Source organism: Bos taurus, chromosome 4, assembly GCF_002263795.3.
Source record: "Bos taurus isolate L1 Dominette 01449 registration number 42190680 breed Hereford chromosome 4, ARS-UCD2.0, whole genome shotgun sequence".
NCBI classification, from domain to species: Eukaryota; Metazoa; Chordata; class Mammalia; order Artiodactyla; family Bovidae; genus Bos; species Bos taurus.
In genome coordinates, this window is record NC_037331.1 from 107,115,030 (window position 1) to 107,135,804 (window position 20,775).

A 20,775-nucleotide genomic window follows, 5' to 3' on the forward strand; every position below is an offset into this window, starting at 1 on the left:
ACTGCACTGCATTATTGCCAGGCTATGAAGAACTCCCTCAGACCACTCTATACTTTAGAAGGCAATGGTTTGCATTACTTGCGTGAAGTAGATATAATGCATACCAGAATCAGGCCTGACATCTTGGCCGAAAACACTCTAAAACATCTGGCTAAGGCTGGAAGGTTGAATACAGTATGCATTCTTTTAAGAAGTTATTCTTATAGTTAATTCAACAGCTTCTACAATTTTTGTCTCTTTCTGCAGATTAATAACCTCACATTTTTTTAATGGGAGCAAATAACCAGACTTGGGTGAGAGAATTCATTCTCCTCGGCCTGTCCAATGACTGGGACACTCAGGTCACTCTCTTCGTCTTGTTCTCAGTCACTTACCTGCTGACCCTGCTGGGGAACGTCCTCATTGTTCTTCTGATCAGACTGGACAGCCGACTCCACACTCCCATGTATTTCTTTCTCACCAACCTCTCCCTTGTTGATGTCTCCTATGCCACAAGCATCGTTCCTCAGATGCTGGTGCATTTTCTTGCGGAGCATAAAGGGATCCCCTATGTCAGCTGTGCAGCCCAGTTATTCTTCTCCCTGGGCCTGGGTGGGATTGAGTTTGTTCTCCTGGCCATGATGGCCTATGACCGCTATGTGGCTGTGTGCGACCCCCTGAGATACTCGGTCATCATGCACGGAGGGCTCTGTGCTAGGCTGGCCATCACATCCTGGGTCAGTGGCTCTGTCAACTCTCTCGTGCAGACCACCATCACCTTTCAGTTGCCTATGTGCACGAACAAGTATATTGATCACATATCCTGTGAAATCCTAGCTGTGGTCAGGCTGGCCTGTGTGGACACCTCCTCCAATGAGGTGGCCATCATGGTTTCTAGTATTGTGTTGCTGATGACACCTTTCTGCCTGGTTCTCCTGTCCTACATCAGGATCATCTCCACCATCCTGAAGATCCAGTCCACAGAGGGGAGAAAGAAAGCCTTCCACACCTGTGCCTCTCACCTCACAGTGGTTTTCTTGTGCTATGGCATGACCATTTTCACTTACATCCAGCCCAATTCCAGCCCTTCTGTGCTTCAGGAGAAGCTGATCTCTGTCTTCTATGCCATTTTGATGCCTGTGCTGAACCCCATGATTTACAGTCTAAGGAACAAGGAGGTGAAGGGGGCCTGGCAGAAGCTTCTAGGACAATTATCTGGATTAATGTCAAAATTGGGAACTTGAATTATGAGCATTACTTAGAGAAAAAGAGCTTTGCCTGTCACTTAATTCTGATATGAAGAATTAACTGCATTGCCCTGGCAACCAGGAAGGTGATGATGGAACATGTACTGGTGATGCTGGGTAGGAGGCTGAGTGGTTCGGTTGAAGTGTGGGATGTAAGGGTGTTTTTATGTCACAGCAGGATGTTCAGAGAAATTAAGCACTGCTGTGATAGAACTTCCCACACTTAATCTCCATTCACTTAACCCAAAATTAATGCAAAAAATAATTTGTTATTGTGAAATATCATATTTTTGTAATCATGGATCTATTAATAGATCTTGCTTTGGACCAGTTGTTCTTATTCATCTAAATTTTGTAGAAGGTTATTATGTTTCCATTTGGAACAAAAGCATTTTCACATTTTAGACTTACTGAAAATAACGCATGGAGTATGTGTCCACATGTAGAAATTTTGTAAATCGCTATTCTGAGGTGAATGTTGTCATCAAGGCTGATTAAAATGTTTTATGCAGAGCCTCTGACATGTGGACATAAAGCCTTGTCTGAGTGCTGGGGGTAACTGAGTGGAAGAATCAACGAAAGGTCTTTTACACAGAAAGGATGTAAGTAAAGGTGTTTGTACACATGGCTATTACTGACCAAGGAGATGCTAAGTTTTAACCTCTCCTTGATATTATACAAACAATTTAAGAGGAATTTTAATGCATACCTAAGGGGTGAAAGCAAAGCCAAGTGAAGTCGATCAGTCGTGTCCGACTCTTTGTGACCCCATGGACTGTAGCCCACCAGGTTCCTCTGTCCATGGGATTTTCCAGGCAGGAGTACTGGAGTGGGTTGCCATTTCCTTCTCCAGAGGATCTTCCCGAACCAGGGATCGAACCTGGGTCTCCCGCATTGTAGGCAGACGCTTTACCATCTGAGCCACCAGGGAAGCCTAAGGGGTACCATTCATATATTAAAACTGTCCAATCTCTGAACAAAGAATCTGATTCTTTCTCTAGGTTTAGATATAAAATTAGCATGTAATATTTGAAATATTGTGTAAGATACCAAAGATGTAGTTTATCTATGAAAAGACAGATTCCTCAAACACAACTAATATAAAGTAAGACACATTTAGTTTGGGAATCAAGATAGTTGAGTCAACTGTGCCCATGTCAGCCTCCAGTCTCAGTATAAACCCTTTCTCTCATCGCTCCTCCTCACACACTGCAGAGCCCTAGTTATAAATCTGCTGGGTTTAGAATAGTCTGGAGTAGGCCTCACCTCTGACAGAAAGCCTAAATAAAGTAAAGGCAGGGAAGAAGTAATTGTATAAGAGATTAAGAAGGGGAAGGGGAGAAAGAATATGGCAGCAGCTCATCTTCACACTTCCTTGAAGACATCTCAAAGTCCTTTCTTCCCTTGTCTCTTCTTTAAGTCAGGTGATAAGCAGTTCTTCCACTTGTGGACAAATCCCAGTGCTCTAGCAGAGTTGAAGGCCCATTCAATATAGAATTTTACATAAAGTAATTTAGACCTATAAATGTGTTTTAGGCAAGCATCCCCAAACATGTCAATATTAGTGGGCTAAAGCTCTCTTGCTGTTAATTAAGGAATGTTAATAGAAGAAATGGAGTAGCCATCACGGTCAACAAAAGAGTCTGAAATGCAGTACTTGGATGCAATCTCAAAAATGACAGAATGATCTCTTTCGTTTCCAAGGCAAACCATTCAATATCACGGTAATCCAAGCCTATGCCCCTACCAGTAACACCGAAGAAGCTGAAGTTGAACGGTTCTATGAAGACCTACAAGACCTTCTAGAACTAACATCCAAAAAAGATGTCCTTTTCATTATAGGGGACTGGAATGCAAAAGTAGGAAGTCAAGAAACACCTGGAGTAACAGGCAAATTTGGCCTTGGAGTACAGAATGAAACAGGGCAAAGGCTGATAGAGTTTTGCCGAGAGAATGCACTGGTCATAACAAACACCCTCTTCCAACAACACAAGAGAAGACTCTATACACGGACATCACCAGATGGTCAACACCAAAATCAGATTGATTATATTCTTTGCCTCCAAAGATGGAGAAGCTCTATACAGTTAGCAAAAACAAGACCAGGAGCTGACTGTGGCTCAGACCATGAACTCCTTATTGCCAAATTCAGACTGAAATTGAAGAAAGTGGGGAAAACCACTAGACCATTCAGGTATGACCTAAATCAAATCCCTTATGATTATACAGTGGAAGTGAGAAATAGATTTAAGGGACTAGATCTGATAGATAGAGTGCCTGATGAGCTATGGATGGAAGTTCGTGACATTGTACAGGAGACAGGGATCAAGACCATCCCCAAGAAAAAGAAATGCAAAAAAGCAAAATGACTGTCTGAGGAGGGCTTACAAATAGCTGTGAAAAGAAGAGAAGCGAAAAGCAAAGGAGAAAAGGAAAGATATAAGCATCTGAATGCAGAGTTCCAAAGAATAGCAAGGAAAGATAAGAAAGCCTTCCTCAGTGATCAATGCAAAGAAATAGAGGAAAACAATAGAATGGGAAAGACTAGAGATCTCTTCAAGAAAATTAGAGATACCAAGGGAATATTTCATGCAAAGATAGGCTTGATAAAGGACAGAAATGGTATGGACCTAACAGAAGCAGAAGATATTAAGAAGAGGTGGCAAGAATACACAGAAGAACTGTACAAAAAAGAGCTTCATGGCCAAGATAATCACGATGGTGATCACTCACCTAGAGCCAGACATCCTGGAATGTGAAGTCAAGTGGGCCTTAGAAAGCATCACTACAAACAAAGCTAGTGGAGGTGATGGAGTTCCAGTTGAGCTCTTTCAAATCCTGAAAGATGATGCTGTGAAAGTGATGCACTCAATATGCCAGCAAATTTGGAACACTCAGCAGTGGCCACAGGACTGGAAAAGGTCCATTTTCATTCCAATCCCAAAGAAAGGCAATGCCAAAGAATGCTCAAACTACCACACATTGCACTCATCTCACACACCAGTAAAGTAATGCTCAAAATTCTCCAAGCCAGGCTTCAGCAATACGTGAACCGTGAACTTCCAGATGTTCAAGCTGGTTTTAGAAAAGGCAGAGGAACCAGAGATCAAATTTCCAACATCCACTGGATCATGAAAAAAGCAAGAGAGCTCCAGAAAAACATCTATTTCTGCTTTATTGACTATGCCAAAGCCTTTGACTGTGTGGATCACAATAAACTGTGGAAAATTCTGAAAGAGATGGGAATACCAGACCACCTGACCTGCTTCTTGAGAAACCTATATGCAGGTCAGGAGGCAACAGTCAGAACTGGACATGGAACAACAGACTGGTTCTAAATAGGAAAAGGAGTACGTCAAGGTACTGTATATTGTTACCTGTATATTGTCACCCTGCTTGTTTAACTTATATGCAGAGTACATCATGAGAAATGCTGGGCTGGAAGAAGCACAAGCTGGAATCAAGATTACCAGGAGAAATATCAATAACCCCAGATATGCAGATGACACCACCCTTATGGCAGAAAGTGAAGAGGAACTCAAAAGCCTCTTGATGAAAGTGAAAGAGGAGAGTGAAAAAGTTGGCTTTTAAAGCTCAACATTCAGAAAATGAAGATCATGGCATCTGGTCCCATCACTTCATGGCAAATAGATGGGGAAATAGTGGAAACAGTGTCAGACTTAAGTTTTTTGGGCTCCAAAATCACTGCAGATGGTGATTGCAGCCATGAAATTAAAAGATGCTTACTCCTTGGAAGGAAAGTTATGAGCAACTTAGACAGCATATTCAAAAGCAGAGACATTACTTTGCCAACAAAGGTCCGTCTAGTCAAGGCTATGGTTTTTCCTGTGGTCATGTATGGATGTAAGTTGGACTGTGAAGAAAGCTGAGCACCGAAGAATTGATGCTTTTGAACTGTGGTGTTGGAGAAGACCCTTGAGAGTCCCTTGGACTGCAAGGAGATCCAACCAGTCCATTCTAAAGGAAATCAGCCCTGGGTGTTCTTTGGAAGGACTGATGCTGAAGCTGAAGCTCTAGTACTTTGGCCACCTCATGCGAAGAGTTGACTCATTGGAAAAGACTCTGATGCTGGGAGGGATTGGGGGCAGGAGGAGAAGGTGACGACAGAGGATGAGATGGCTGAATGGCATCACTGACTCGTTGGACGTGAGTCTGGGTGAACTCCGGGAGTTGGTGATGGACAGGGAGGCCTGGCGTGCTGCAGTTCATAGGGTCGCAAAGAGTCGCACAGGACTGAGCGACTGAACTAAACTGAACTGAATGAAGTGCATACTGTGTGTATGATCACGAACTGTTTTTGAGACACAATAATCAACATTATGCCTTTCTGGCAGTAACATGGTCCTAGAGCAAAGATGACAGATGATGAAACAAATACAGTGTAATAAGTGTCACAGAGAAAGCAAGTCTCCAGGGGTGATTTCAGGAGTCTTCTGTATCAACGGACCAGAACAGGTCCAGTTAGAGACCAGATAAGTGAGGAAAAGTTACTCAGAGGACAACAATCCATACAAGGATGCAGACAACCTGTGAGAGTCTCAGAACTGGGAGAGCAGGGAAGTTCAGAAATGTCCCAAAGCCTCACCTGCAGGGCAGAGAAAGTTGAAGCCATAGTGAGGGTGCAGCAGGTCATGAGGGGTCAGAGTATGGAGGGCACCGATGCCACATTGACTTTCAACTTTATTGAGAGCAATGGCAGCTAGTAGAGGTTTTTAAGCAGAGACATGGCTTGATAAAATTTACATTTTTGAATCATCATTTTTGCAAAAGAGTCAAAGGAGAAAAGATGAGAGACCAGGAGACCATCTAGGGGCCTGCTCTAGTGACCCTACTGAGACATAAAATGAATCTGTACTCAGGTTGTGGCAATGGACAAAGAGAAAAGTAAAATCACATGATAAAAGACATTTCAGAGGAATATTTCCTGTTTTCTTCGATTAGAGTTTTCTGTGGATCCACCACCTCCTCTAACATGTTATAATCCTATATATGCATGTTCTATAAATTGTGGAGTAAAGTGCAAAATTTACCACCATGAAAACACACTATATAAAATGGTAGGGGGGTGTGATGAAAGGAGAAAATTAGTGAAAAATACAAGTATACACATGTCAAATATACGCATGACAGTTCAAGAAGGAGAATTTCTGAAGATGCTGCTCCTCATTTCTTTGTCTGGTTGATATACTTGAGAGTCTTCTCTACTCCTCATCCCATGCCCCTCTTGCCTTCACCAGCCTCCACTTCTTTGCTTGCCACCCCTTTTCCCAGCTTCACCGTCAGCAGCCCAGAAAACCTCTCTGAGTCTGACCCTCTGCCTCCATTTTTTACACCTTTTCTTATGTCTCTGCTCCCATCACTGTGCTCTCTTAAGGATGCTTCTTACTACATGGGACCACTAAGATTATCTGGGATAGTCTCCACTTTAAGATCCTTAATTTAAAACACGTGTAAGTTTTAACGTAAAAGGCAGCATATTCACACATTCTGAGAATCAGGACAAAGACATCTTCAGGGGGTCAGTCAATACTCAGCGTATCACAGAATCTTTTCAGATTGGACAAAATTTTTCCACATGACCCTAGTAATCTTCAGTAGCTCCCACACTTTCTGATATGATGCAATATACAATCCCCTTTTTTACATTTCCTGGTTTATAATGGTAATAATGTCTTCAAGAAAGTCTGAAGAATTCCATCAACATTCCTTGTGACCTAGGACTGCTAGAAATGTACTCATTCATTTTGTTTGTCTTAAAGTAACTACATTTTTTCCTTCATTCAAAATTTTTCTTTTTTGTTCTTCATATAAAATTTGTTCTTCATATAAAATTTGTTCTTCATATAAAATTCTTTGTTGACATCCTTCATATAAAATTTGTTCTTCATATAAAATTCTTTGTTGACATCCTCCACACCACCCCTCCCGGGCTCTGAAGATGTCATTCACGTATTTTCTGCCTTGCACAGTTTCTGAGAAGAATTCCATTTTAATTTAGATCTTTGTCTTCGCTATGTGGGGTATCTTTTATCTCTGGCTACCTTCAGTGATTTCACTCTATTTTTGGCTTGTATACAATTAAAATGTCTTGTGTTTATGTTTTTATTTTTTTAGTTATCCTATTCGGCTGAGTTTCTTGGATTTGTGCTTTGATTTCATCCATTTCCCCCCTCCCCCCGAGCCATTATCTCTTTAGTATTTTCTTGTACTTCTGTCTCTGTTTTCTGTTGGGATTTTCCAATTTCATGTATGTTAGAGTGTTTTCTTATCTTACAGCCCTGGGAGGCTCTGGACTCTTTTTATCATTGTATATTTTTTTCTCTTTGTGCTTCAGTTTTGCTGATTTTTCTGGTTTATTTACCCTTACTGATTGTTTCTTGGCTCTCTGAAGGCTATGCATAAGGAATCTTTGTTTCTGTGACTGTGTCTCTTCTGTTTAGCATTTCCATTTAATTCCTCCACATAGTTTTCAATTCTCTACTGAAATTACTCAAGCGTTTATGAAAACATCCATGTGTTCCACTAGACCCTTTACTTCTTTATGAGCGTTACTTTAACCCCTGTGTGGTAGTTCCTATAATCCAAGTATATCTAATTCTGGTTTTTAAATTTCTTTGTTCAGTACAGTATGATTTTCCTTGTCTTTTTCTCTGACCTTTAATTTTGACTGGCACCCGGGCATTTTGTGTGTACAATGAGATAAATAGTATTATACTTTGAAATGGACACATCTGTACTGTTTATCCTGTAGTCTTGTGTTGTGAAGACTGTGGGAATCAATGTAGTCATGGGTAGAGCTGAGTTTGAGTTTTGTGTTGTTAAGGTTAAACTTAGCACAACAACAAATTCAATTTTTTCTATTATTCAGTTCAGTTTAGTCAGTCAGTCATGTCCAACTCTTTGTGACTCGATGGACTGCAGCACACCAGTCTTCCTTGTCCATCACCAACTCCCACAGCTTGCTCAAACTCATGTCCATCTAGTTGGTGATACCATCTAGCCATCTCATCCTCTGTCATCCCCTTCTCCTCCTGCCTTCAACCTTTCCCAACATCAAGGTCTTTTCCAGTGAGTCAGTTCTTCACATCAGGTGGCCAAAATATTGGAGTTTCAGCTTCAGCATCAGTCCTTCCAATGAATACTTGGGACTGATTTCCTTTAGGATGGACTGGTTGGATCTCCTTGCAGTCCAAGGGACTCTCAAGAGGCTTCTCCAACACCACAGTTCAAGCATCAATTCTTCAGCGTTCAACTTTCTTTATAATCCAATTCTCACATCCATACATGACTACTGGAAAAAACCATAGCTTTGACTAGATGGACCTTTGTTGGCAAAATAATATCTCTGCTTTTTAATTTGCTGTCTAGGTTGGTCATAGCTCTTCTTCCAAGGAGCAAGCATCTTTAATTTCATGGCTGCAGTCACCATCGCAGTGATTTTAGAGCCCAAGAAGATGAAGCCTGTCACTGTTTCCATTGTTTCTCCATCTATTTGCTGTGAAGTCATGGGATCAGATGCCATGATCTTAGTTTTTTGAATGTTGAGTTTTAAGCTTGTGGGACATTCAGTCACTGGAGGGTTTTTCCAAGTGTCCCTGTTCCTCCCTTTGTCTTAAGTTACCCTATAAGACTGCCCATCCAGAATGTCTTCCCCATGTCTAACCTGTGGTACACTGCTGTTACTTGTTTCTCAGTTGTTGCTAGTTTGGTGACGGAGGGGCAACTCTCTGTTGTCCAGGATCTGTCTCAGACTTAGGCACATCCTTTGTCCCCGTGTCTCAGGGTTGGGGCTTTCTTAACGGTGAGAGAGTCAATTCCTGCTGCTGCTGCTAAGTCGCTTCAGTCGTGACTCTGTGCGACCCCATAGACGGCAGCCCACTAGGCTCCTCTGTCCCCGGGATTCTCCAGGCAAGAATACTGGAGTGGGTTGCCATTTCCTTCTCCAATGCATGAAAGTGAAAAGTGAAAGTGAAGTCGCTCAGACATGCCCAACTCTTAGCGACCCCATGGAGTGCAGCCTACCAGGCTCCTCCATCCATGGGATTTTCCAGGCAAGAGTACTGGAGTGGGGTGCCATTGCCTTCTCCGAGTCAATTCCTAGGTAGCTTGATAAGAAGTCCAGGGTTCCTGAGGAGGAGAAAGGGGTCTGGAGTCCTAGAGAAGGCAAAAGGGGTCTGGGGCTCTCAACGAGAAAAGGACAAACTTTCTTTTCTACATTGCTTTGTCTTAGTCAATATAACGATGTATCTTGCTTGAGGACTTGTTTCTCCTTAACAAGAACCTTCTGACTAATCCTGGTATTTTAGAATGTACATTATGGGAGGGCTTCCCTGGTGGCTCAGACAGTAAAGCATCTGACTGCAGTGTGGGAAACCTGGGTTTGATCCCTGGGTTGGGAAGATCCTCTGGAAAAGGAAATGGCAACCCACTCCAGTACTCTTGCCTGGAAAATTCCATGAATGGGGGAGCCTTGTAGGCTACAGTCCATGGGATTGCAAAGAGTTGGACAAGACAGGGCAACTTCAAGATTCAAGAGAGATATTATAGGAATGGGTCTTTTAGGATCTTTCTATTGTTAAGTTCTAAACCTGTTATCCTAAAACGTAAATTGTGGGAGTGGGTCTGGTAAATTTTTTACAATCTTGAGACATTCTTTTGATTAACTGTAATAACCAATTTAAAAAAGTGTGTAACTCCCTTTCTAACACTAGCAAGGGGCGCATTCTCCGTCCCCCTTCTGATGTCTATGTTAGAAACTTTCTCTGTCCCTCTTCTTACTTTAATAAAACTCTGCTACACAAAAGCTCTTGAATGATCAAGCCTGGTTCCTGGTTCCGAAGCTAAATCTTCTTCTCCAGAGATCACGAAATCTAACATTGTTCATTGTAAGATATAAGTAGTCTTGCCACTTCTACAGAGTAAGAAGATAGATGGCTCATGATCTGAACACAGAGTAGCTTCCTGTCCCAAGGACCCCCAACATGGGAATTTATTTATTTATTTTTCTGGTTTCCTCTTTAATGAATCTTCAACTGTCTCTGAGGAAAACAGGGATTGTAGTCCTTCCCCCGGTGGCTTCAGGCTTTTGTTCCATAATGGAGATGATTTGGTGGTTGGAGAGCTCTTTCTGCTCACTGCAGAGGCTGCAGCTGCCTTCTCCTTGACCTACCATAGGAAGAAAGTTTTCTCTGGTTTCTACTTTTCCCCAAATATTCTTGGGAGGACAGTTCTAAGTTTATGGAGAAAATATTGAGAATTTGTGGGAACTTCTCTTTTTGCCATGATTCTCAGCCATTCTATGCTCACAGTACCCCACACGAACTTCAGCAGTTTGGTAAAGCAATTTTCACTGGCTAGTTGGGGGGAGGGGTGCCCTATTTTCCTTCCATGGTCTCATCCAGGTAAGTAAGAGCTCACATCCTATCTCTTTCTGGATGGACCTATCTTTCCCTAGATTTCATGCTGTTTGTTTGCCCTGCAATCTCATTTTACTGATGATTTCAAAGATATGATTTTGTAGATTATCGAAACTTCTCTTGTTTTAGGAAAGAGTCAATGTTCTTTCCAGCTTTCTACAACCTAAGTGAAAGCTAGAACAAGCTCAGTTACTTTACTTTATCTAAGTAGACTCTTTTTTAGAGCATTTTAAAATGCACAACAAAGTTGAGTAGAAAGTACTGACAGTTCTCGTATATTATATCTGCCCCTCCTCCCTGCAACAGACACAGCCTTCCTATTATGAACATCCTGCAACAGAGTATTAATATTTTCAATTTTTAACAGGATTTTTAACAGATAAAGTAAAAAGTGGGGGAGGTGGATGATAATTTACAGGAACAATGGTAAATGATGATTTTCAAACTAAGGAATTTTAAAGCAGACAAAGCAGTTTTCTCAAAGCACCTTAATCAAATTATTTGGAGCAAATAATTTATGTTCATGCCTTTCTTACAAACCCAAGCCTAAACAATGATAATATATTAGTGTGTCTGTCACAAATGCTTCTTGAAGGAACTATTTCAACTTCTAGGTAGATACTATGAAATAAACTTTCCACTTAGAAGAGAGAGCATTTCCCATTTGGGGAATAGCAAGAATTTTAGAATCATGGGGGCTCACATGGGAGAGAAGCAGGAAAACTCTTAGATTGTGTTTGACTTAAAAATTTTTTTCTCTCAGATGATTGAGATCTGGGATTAAATTCATTGGAAACTTTAGATCAAATGTTGTGAGGTGAGTAGTTGTAGAGTATAAAGTGCTGTAGTGAAAGATTAATGTGACAGTGATCTACAGAGTGAACAGATCCAGTAGTTCTTAAATTTTAATCTCTGAGAAACACCTGAAAAGTGTTTCACTCTATCAGAAACACCTGGGAGGCTCCTTAACTCAGTTTTGTTGTTGTACTCAGTCATGTATGACTATAACCCCATGAGCTGAGAGAGCTGAGAGTCTTTGTTAGAAGCTTGGCATTTGGGAGTTCGCCTCTGTTGTCTGCATACGAGGGGAGAAAAATGGGGGTGATATGAAGGTCTGGATACTGCACTCAGAACTCTCACAGTAATGGAATTTTTCCAACTTTCCTGAAAAAAAATATGCAACCTATCTGTCAATTTTGTTGGAGTGTAGACAATCAAGTGAGGACTGAGAAGCCTCTCTACTTTCCCTTTCTATTGCCTGGGACATCACATAATCTTTCTCAGAGTCACTGGATGCTGTAAAAGAGAAGCCGTGGGGACATGATGGAAGGTGGATGAGCAGAAGGATGATGCACTGAGTGAGTAAAAGATCTGGCAAATAATTTATGTATATTAGGTAAAGAGATGAAGTGGCTTGTGAGGGCTGCTGCTGCTGCTAAGTCACTTCAGTCGTGTCCGGCTCTGTGCAACCCCATAGACGGCAGCCCACCAGGCTCCCCCGCCTCTGGGATTCTCCAGGCAAGAACACTGGAGTGGGTTGCCATTTCCTTCTCCGATGTGTGAAAATGAAAAGTGAAAGTGAAGTCGCTCAGTCGTACCCGACTCTTAGCAACTCCGTGGACTGCAGCAGGCTCCTCCGTCCATGGGATTTTCCAGGCAAGAGTACTGGAGTGGGATGCCATTGCCTTCTCCGGGCATGTGAGGGAGGGAATGCATAAATGGTTGGACTAGCAGTTAAGCAAATGGACAAGTGAATATCAAGCTGGTTATAGACAGCTGGGTAAACAAATGGCTATGTTAATGGTGGTGTTAAGAATTACTGGGTATATGACTTGGTAGATGAACAAATAAATGGATAAATGGTTCACTTAACAGATGCATGTTGTCTAAAGAATATATCAGAGAATGATAATGTGACTGCATTCTGTCAGAATTACATTGAGTCTTTTTATAGATTATCAAAAATTTGGAAAGGTTTAGAAAGTAAGCTCTGTTTTAAGGACTTGGATACTCTTTTTCCTTTTTTTCCCATGTAGACCATAAAACTATTGTTGTGTATTTTATTTGGAGTTTTAAGTCTCTCTATACTTTGCAGTTATCATGACCAGTGTACTCAGGTCCACTCAAAATGCAGTGTTCACGGCAGCTTAGCCAACTCAGCATATATCTCAGGGGAATGAAAATAGCCCTTCTGTCTCCAGAAGGAGAAATTAGGTCGTCATGGAGTAGAAGAGGCTAACTGGCTTTTCACCAGGTGAACGCAGGCCTAGTCACTGCTCACCAGGATAGGAGATTGAGTGCAGAAAGTCAGTTTGGGCTGTAGGAGAATATCCTAAAATATCAGAATACTGGCTTCAGTGAGTTTTTAGATGACCTAAGGCTTCAGTGGATTGCAATCTGAGGAGGACTGGATTGCACAGGGAGAAGAAGCATAGCCCCAAGGCCCTGCCCTTGAGGTTTTGGAGTGGAGGCAGCAATTAACAACTAAAGCATAAGGCTCCTGAAGGGAATCTGTTTGCCCACATTGCTAATTTAGCCACTGCTATACCTCATTATTTTGTGTCTGAGCCAATTCTGGTGCATCTGTGAACTTCCCAGTAGTTTAGCCCATAAACTAAACTAGTCCCAGGTGATCTTAGCACAGGAGCCAAGGAGTGTCGACCCCTCCAATCTCTGGTCTATCACCTTGTTGGGGAAAGTACTCTTCAGAGAGCAACAGAAACCTAGATGGAAGGAGACGTGCTTGTTTTGTCTGGCACTAATCAATGAGTGAGAGTTCTAACATATCCTCAGTGGGTCATGTGGAGACAGAGGCTTCCATAGGGTCAGAAATAGAACTGACCTGATTAGAGGATTGAAGATATAAACTATGAATGCTGAAATCTTTTCACCCTAATAAGTATGGCAAAGCTCAAAACAAAGGAAGAGATATGATTTGAGATTTGTTGAGTATGAGCATGATATGACACAAAAGATGTAAAATAGGATTTTGTTTTTTATTAAAGGGGCATTTGGCTTAGAGGGTAAAGCATCTGCCTGCAATGTGGGAGACCCGGGTTCAATCCCTGAGTTGGGAAGATGCCCTGGAGAAGGAAATGGCAACCCACTCCAGTACTCTTGCCTGGAAAATCCCATGGACGGAGGAGCCTGGGAGGCTGCAGTCCATGTGTTGCAAAGGATCAGACACGACTGAGCGACTTCACTTTTATGAACCTGGAATAGATGTGAATTAGCCAAAATTAAAACAATACTGAGAAGGAAACAACTTTTACAGGAGGAAGAGCCAGATAGATCAGGCTCTGAACTGTGGTCACTGTTTAACTCTGGTTTTGAATATCAGTTGTGTGCCCAGCCCTGCACTATGAAGTTTTGTTGTTCTGTTTACACAGGCAAATGGACAAATATTTCCAGATTGTTCTCTTAGTTATTTGATCTCAATGAAAAACGTGTTTAGAGAGCTACATATTCCACAAATTACTCTGGGCTAAGAAGACCATGCTTTGGCTTCCTGATAGGAGTGGTGAGGGATGAAGGACGTTCTCAGGCACTAGTTCATTCTCCCCGTGGGCCAGGATCTACACTCAGCTCTAATCCATTGGAGCTGACCACAAAGTAATATGGAGACAGTATAAACCTCAGGAAGTGTTAGAAGCATCCAATGAACACATTTCCTCCTTAATTTGGCTTTCCAAATGCTGATGTTATTTCTATTTTCTTTATCTATAATGAGTCCCAGAAGGGGCTACACTGATTGTGGATAAAAGGTGCATTTGGATATTAATAAGTTTGAAATAAGACATGGTGTTTAAAAATGAATAGTAGTCTTGGGTTAAAAATAATCAGGTAACATATGAATGAGAGATATTTCAGCTATTTTAATAAGCTAATGAAATTTAGGAATAAGACAGGGTAAGATTGTGGATTGTGTGGGATTCTACTCAGGATGAACTTAATTCCGTGCACATTTAGGCATCATAGATCTGTTTGTCTATGAAAATGACGTGAATAAATTTGTATTTTGCATCATTGATGTGGAGGCAGTCTGTAGGATATGTAGAGTGGGTAGAGCTTACATCAGGGAAATTTACAAAGAAGCTGTTACACTTCATAAAGTGAGATTGATGAGGGCAAACATAAGTGTGAATGAACACTAAGTGAAGGCTGGAAGATATGTAATTAAAACAAAGATTTATTTGAGGATTAAATAAATGAGGATTTATTCTCTGGAGTAGTGAGGAGGAAGAAAAAAATCAATCATGATATGTTGGAAGAGTGGGTGCACTTTAGTTCCATTGTTAGACGTGAAGTCAGGAAGGACATGAATACAGCATGTGGGGAGAGGAATCAAGACGTTGGTGAGACATTCGTGAAACATTTGTTAAACTGTTGGGAAAAGCATCTGGAGCTTTGGAGGGAAGTCTAGATGATAAAGGGGCTTCCCCAGTGGGTCAGTGGTAAAGAATCTGCCTGCAATGCAGGAGACCTGGGTTCCATCCCTGGGTCAGGAAGATCCTCTGGAGAAGGGAATGCAACCCACTCCAGTACCCTTGCCTGGGAAATCCCATGGACGGAGGAGCTTGGTGGGCTACAGTCCATGGGGTGGACAAGGTAGTACATGAGAAAGAGTTGGGCATGACTGAAGTGACTGAGACACATGCTAGGAGATAAATGTGGAACTGAGGGTGAGCTGCATGTGAAAGTGAAAGTGTTAGCCATTCAGCTGCCTCTTTGCGACCCAATGGACTGCAACTCACCAGGCTCCTCTGTCCACGGGATTCTCTAGGCAAGAATACTGGAGTGGGCTGCATGCCCTCTTCCGGAGGATCTTCTTAACACACGGATAGGACCGGGTCTCCTGCATTGTAGGCAAATTCTTTAATGTCTGAGTCCCTGGGGAAGCCCCAGAAATCACAAACTCTTCCAGAAAGGAAAACTAGAAAGAAGAGTATAAATTGTAAGCAAGAAACTTGAAACATTCTTAGAGTACTGGGGTAGGAGAATTTAGGAGATTTACCCAAGTGTGCAGATGAGAAATAACAGATTGGAGGAAAATCAGATCAGAAGCGAAAGAGTTAAAAGTCAGAAAGAGGAATTAGTTAACGTTCTTCAAAGTTAGCAATGAAAAAGAAATGAAAGTCTCTGGGTTTGATGCCTAGAAGGCCATGAGTGTTTCCATGAATTAATTAAGGTGAAAACTCTATTTCCATGTCTTAAAGAATGAATGTTTTGAGAAAATGAACCTGGCAAGTGGACACCAATCATTTGAGAACTCGGTGTGAAAGCTGGATGTGAAAGAAAGAATTAAAATGGAAAATAGTGAAGATTCCTCTCTCCATGTTGAGAGGTTTGTTTATTTTTTATAATGAAGTTGAAAAGGAGTTTATCAGAAGTAGGAAAGACCCCAGAATGATCAAAAGAGAGGCTGAATGACAGAATAAGATCATGTGAGAGAGAAAGCCTGGAATCAAAGCTTCTATCAATTATCATAAACAAGTAGTGGGTATTTGTCCTAAAGCTCAACATTCAGAAAATTAAGATCATGGCATCCGGTCCCACCACTTCATGGGAAATATATGGGGAAACAGTGGAAACAGTGTCAGACTTTATTTTTCTGGGCTCCAAAATCACTACAGATGGTGACTGCAGCCATGAAATTAAAAGATGCTTACTCCTTGGAAGGAAAGTTTTGACCAACCTAGATAGCATATTCAAAAGCAGAGACATTACTTTGCCAACAAAGGTTCATCTAGTCAAGGCTATGGTTTTTCCTGTGGTCATGTATGGATGTGAGAGTTGGACTGTGAAGAAGGCTGAGCACTGAAGAATTGATGCTTTTGAACTGTGGTGTTGGGGAAGACTCTTGAGAGTCCCTTGGACTGCAAGGAGATCCAACCAGTCCATTCTGAAGGAGATCAGCCCTGGGAGTTCTTTGGAAGGAATGATGCTAAAGCTGAAACTCCAGTACTTTGGCCACCTCATGTGAAGAGTTGACTCATTGGAAAAGACTCTGATGCTGGGAGGGATTGGGGGTGGGAGGAGAAGGGGACGATAGAGGATGAGATGGCATCACCGACTCAATGGACGTGAGTCTGAGTGAACTCCGGGAGTTGGTGATGGACAGGGAGGCCTGGCGTGCTGCGATTCATGGGGTCGCAAAGAGTCGGACATGACTGAGTGACTGATCTGATCTGATAGCAATGCTGGATCTTCAGCTCCTTAACTTCACCAGTGATCCTTTCGGTAGGCCAATATTATCCACGCTGTATAGATGAGAATTATGAGACTCAGAGAGGGCAAGTGGCTTGCTTCAGGAAGTGGAAGAGAATGAATTCAAAACAGAAACTATTAGACTCTGAAGCTCACACCTGTGCTGAGAGGCGACCCAGTCTCTCATTTGTGTTTGTAAGGAGACACAAGCTATAGTAGAGAGATGTGCTGGATGAGTTAGAGGAACACAGGGAGTCACTGGCTGGCCTGTTCTCCAGGTGGCTTGCACAGACCTCAGAGGGGAAAATGATGTGAGGATGACGTGTTTTGTGTCATTTCCTCTACAGATGGCTTAGGTCTTGAACACAGATAAGTGTAATACTCATCTTGAAACACCAGCATCTAGCCAAGATGAGACTTTATAGAAATTTGCCAAATTAGTAGAAAAAGAGGTAATTAACCTCCAATTAAAATAAATAAATTTATATTAAAAAATAAAATAAAAAAAGAAATGTCTACTTTCTGCTGAAGGTCTGCTATATAGTCAACAACAGTTCACAATTTTTTTTAAGTTAAATATTTTCTTGCAGTTTCAGAATTATATTTGACAGCCTTTTTTGAGGCAAGTAGATGTTTCTTTTCAGCCTGACCATGATGAAGAGAAGCAAAGTGAGGGATGGTGTGGAAAGTGTCTTGACAGAGCAGTAGAGGATAGCAGGTGTGTAGACATTCTGGAAAATGTATAAATCTGAATCGTGAAACATATGGCCATTTCTAAACCTACTTGCTTTGTTTTGTCCTTTAACAGCTTTTCAGTCTCAAAGCAGTTATTTTACCAGCAAAATGGGTTTATTTGGGAAGAGCAAGAGGAGTTGGAATTCAGGGCATGCTGTAGCAAAAGCCATTGTTACGTACCACAAACAAAGGAGAGGAAGCTTATAGAGAAAAAGGAGGGTGTTGGGAAGAATTGTTTTGAACCAAAGTCTTTTGGAGAGACTTGAGAATTCAGGGCGATGACAGTGTCTCCCTGGCTGAGTTGCTGGGGTAGTCGGTTTCTAAAAGGAGATGCAATGTGTATATTTTGTATATCTTTTCCTGTTGAGGTTCGCAATTGATGATTCTTTCCTATTGATAATTCTTCTCTGGGCCCTAGTAATTGATGATTCATCCTCTAATTTATGTTGCTGGTCTGCTTGAGACTTCCTATCTGAACTTCCTTAGTTAAGGTTTTCCTTTATTAATTTTCACACAGGTAAGAGAGTTGAAGCTCAGACAGTATTCAGTTTTCTGCTCAGAGACCCTGCCCCAACCCCTAAGGGTTTGCCGATAACACAAGCAGCTCTGTTTCTGCCCTCAAGCCCTCTTAATGCCTTATCTCCTGCTTTATTTTGTGCACTGAAAGAAAAGGAAAGTTAGTGAATTGGGCAGGCGTGGAGAAATAATACGAGTGAATCAGTCCTATAAAAAATATTCTTAAAAATGTAAATGCCTTCTTATTAATATTCAAAATTGATATTATAGCATATAATTCTACTGAAAAAAGCACTTTCTGGATGAAAGAAAGCAAAAAGTCAACCTCATTCCTCTGTACGTTTACACGAATTCATACCTGCTTCTCTGCCTTTGACAATACAGAAAGGTTGCTGGGCATTTGCTTCCCTTTCTCTCTTGTAAATAAAAAGTCAACCATCCATATTCTCATCTCCTTAATTTTGAGCTGATAGAAAACAGTAGATCTTTACCAGCTACAAGTTGAAAGGAGAAAAATGAAAAGAACAAGATACAATTACAATCATCTATCCCATTGTATCCCACTGAGGCTAAACAGACAAGCCTGTCAGACAAATGGTCCCCAGGTTCTCAAAGGGACACACTGTTCCTAAGCCCTCAGTGCTATTAAAAATTGCCTCTAGTATTATCTGTGTCTGAATTGTTGGTGGGGAGGGCTGGTGGGTTCATGAGAAAATCATACTTGCTACTTTATTTACCCCAAGGCAGAGATCGTGCCACAACTAATACTCACGCTACTGTAGTACTACTACAAGTAGCGGTTTACAAAGTACTTTCTCTGTAAGTTACCTACATTTGAGCTTAAATGTCCTGGTGAGTCTCATAAACAAAATTTGCCACTGAACCAAAAAATCACAGAGTTGATAAATAAAATCAGGTGTCAAACCTAGATTCTCTGATTTCAGATATTTTCACAAGCACCTGCTTCTTTTCAACGTTTCCTTTTATAATAGAAATGTATAAGTCCATCATTATACCATGATGGGCCTAGGTGACATATTTAAGGTAAGTTTTGTAACTTTCCCACCAGCCTTTCTTCACTGTTTAAAGATAGACTTATTGTCACCTACTGTCCTGCCCATGTCCTAGAATCTGAGGTAAGCTGGCAAAGATGTGGAGCTCCTAAAATCGTACTACACCATCTTCAGGCTTTAACTGGGTCTCTCAAGGACCACATTAAGTCCTATGAAGGTACTGGCCTGTTCTCTGCTGCAGAATGGGTACCACGTACATCAGGAGGCAGCCTGTCATCTTGGCCCATGGGCAATCCGAAACATCTGACTAGGAGTGCCCAAATTCATACAGTATATATTGATAGAAGTGATTTTTAGGGTTCTGTAATTCAATAGACTCTGTTATTTCTGACTCTCTCTGCAGACTAATCCTTACATTTTTTTCATGGGAGCAGATAACCAGACTTGGGTGAGAGGATTCATTCTCCTTGGCCTGTCCAGTGACTGGGCCACTCAGGTCGCTCTCTTCGTCCTGTTCTCAGTCACTTACCTGCTGACCCTGCTGGGGAACGTCCTCATTGTTCTTCTGATCAGACTGGACAGCCGACTCCACACTCCCATGTATTTCTTTCTCACCAACCTCTCCCTTGTTGATGTCTCCTATGCCACAAGCATCGTTCCTCAGATGCTGGTGCATTTTCTTGCGGAACATAAAGGGATCCCCTACGTGAGCTGTGCAGCCCAGTTATTCCTCTCCCTGGGCCTGGGTGGGATTGAGTTTGTTCTCCTGGCCGTGATGGCCTATGACCGCTATGTGGCTGTGTGCGACCCCCTGAGATACTCGGTCATCATGCACGGAGGGCTCTGTGCTAGGCTGGCCATCACATCCTGGGTCAGTGGCTCTGTCAACTCTCTCGTGCAGACCACCATCACCTTTCAGTTGCCTATGTGCACGAACAAGTATATTGATCACATATCCTGTGAACTCTTAGCTGTGGTCAGGCTGGCCTGTGTGGACACCTCCTCCAACGAGGTGGCCATCATGGTTTCTAGCATTGTCTTGCTGATGACGCCTTTCTGCCTGGTCCTTCTGTCCTACATCAGGATCATCTCCACCATCCTGAAGATCCAGTCCACAGAGGGGAGAAAGAAAGCCTTCCACACCTGTGCCTCTCACCTCACAGTGGTTGTCCTGTGCTATGGTATGGCCATTTTCACTTACATCCAGCCCAATCCCAGCCCTTCTGTGCTTCAGGAGAAGCTGATCTCTCTCTTCTACGCCATTTTGACACCCATGCTGAACCCCATGATTTACAGTCTAAGGAATAAGGAGGTGAAGGGGGCCTGGCAGAAGCTTCTAGGACAATTATCTGGATTAACATCGAAACTAGCAGCTTAATGAATAATGAGCATCATTTGGAGAAGAGAGCTTTGCCTGTGTGTTCTCCCACTAACTCTGCTATGAAGCATTACCCTGGCAACCAGGAATGTGATGACAAAATGTGTGCTGATTATGCTGGGTAGGCAGCTGAGGAGTTAGGTTAAGGCATTTAATGCAGGAACATTTTATGTCACAGCAGGATGTTCAGAGAAATTAAGCACTATGGTAATAGAACTTCTACTACTGGCTTGGTCTCCATTCATGTGAACTGATAATATTTT

General features: G+C 41.9%; 2 protein-coding genes and 1 non-coding gene across 3 annotated transcripts; 2 read left to right on the top strand and 1 right to left on the bottom strand.

Moving 5' to 3' along the window:
• Positions 1-269: 269 nt before the first annotated feature.
• Positions 270-1,223, top strand: OR2F2B (olfactory receptor family 2 subfamily F member 2B). The gene has a single exon (NM_001389778.1). It carries the CDS (start codon positions 270-272, stop codon positions 1,221-1,223), a length of 954 nt encoding a protein of 317 aa, NP_001376707.1.
• Positions 1,224-2,085: 862 nt separating this feature from the next.
• On the bottom strand, positions 2,086-2,157 carry TRNAC-ACA (transfer RNA cysteine (anticodon ACA)). Its single transcript has one exon. It is a non-coding gene; the product is annotated as a tRNA-Cys (tRNA).
• A 17,401-nt stretch (positions 2,158-19,558) lies between these two features.
• Positions 19,559-20,512, top strand: OR2F1 (olfactory receptor family 2 subfamily F member 1). The gene has a single exon (NM_001390181.1). It carries the CDS (start codon positions 19,559-19,561, stop codon positions 20,510-20,512), a length of 954 nt encoding a protein of 317 aa, NP_001377110.1.
• Positions 20,513-20,775: the final 263 nt, after the last annotated feature.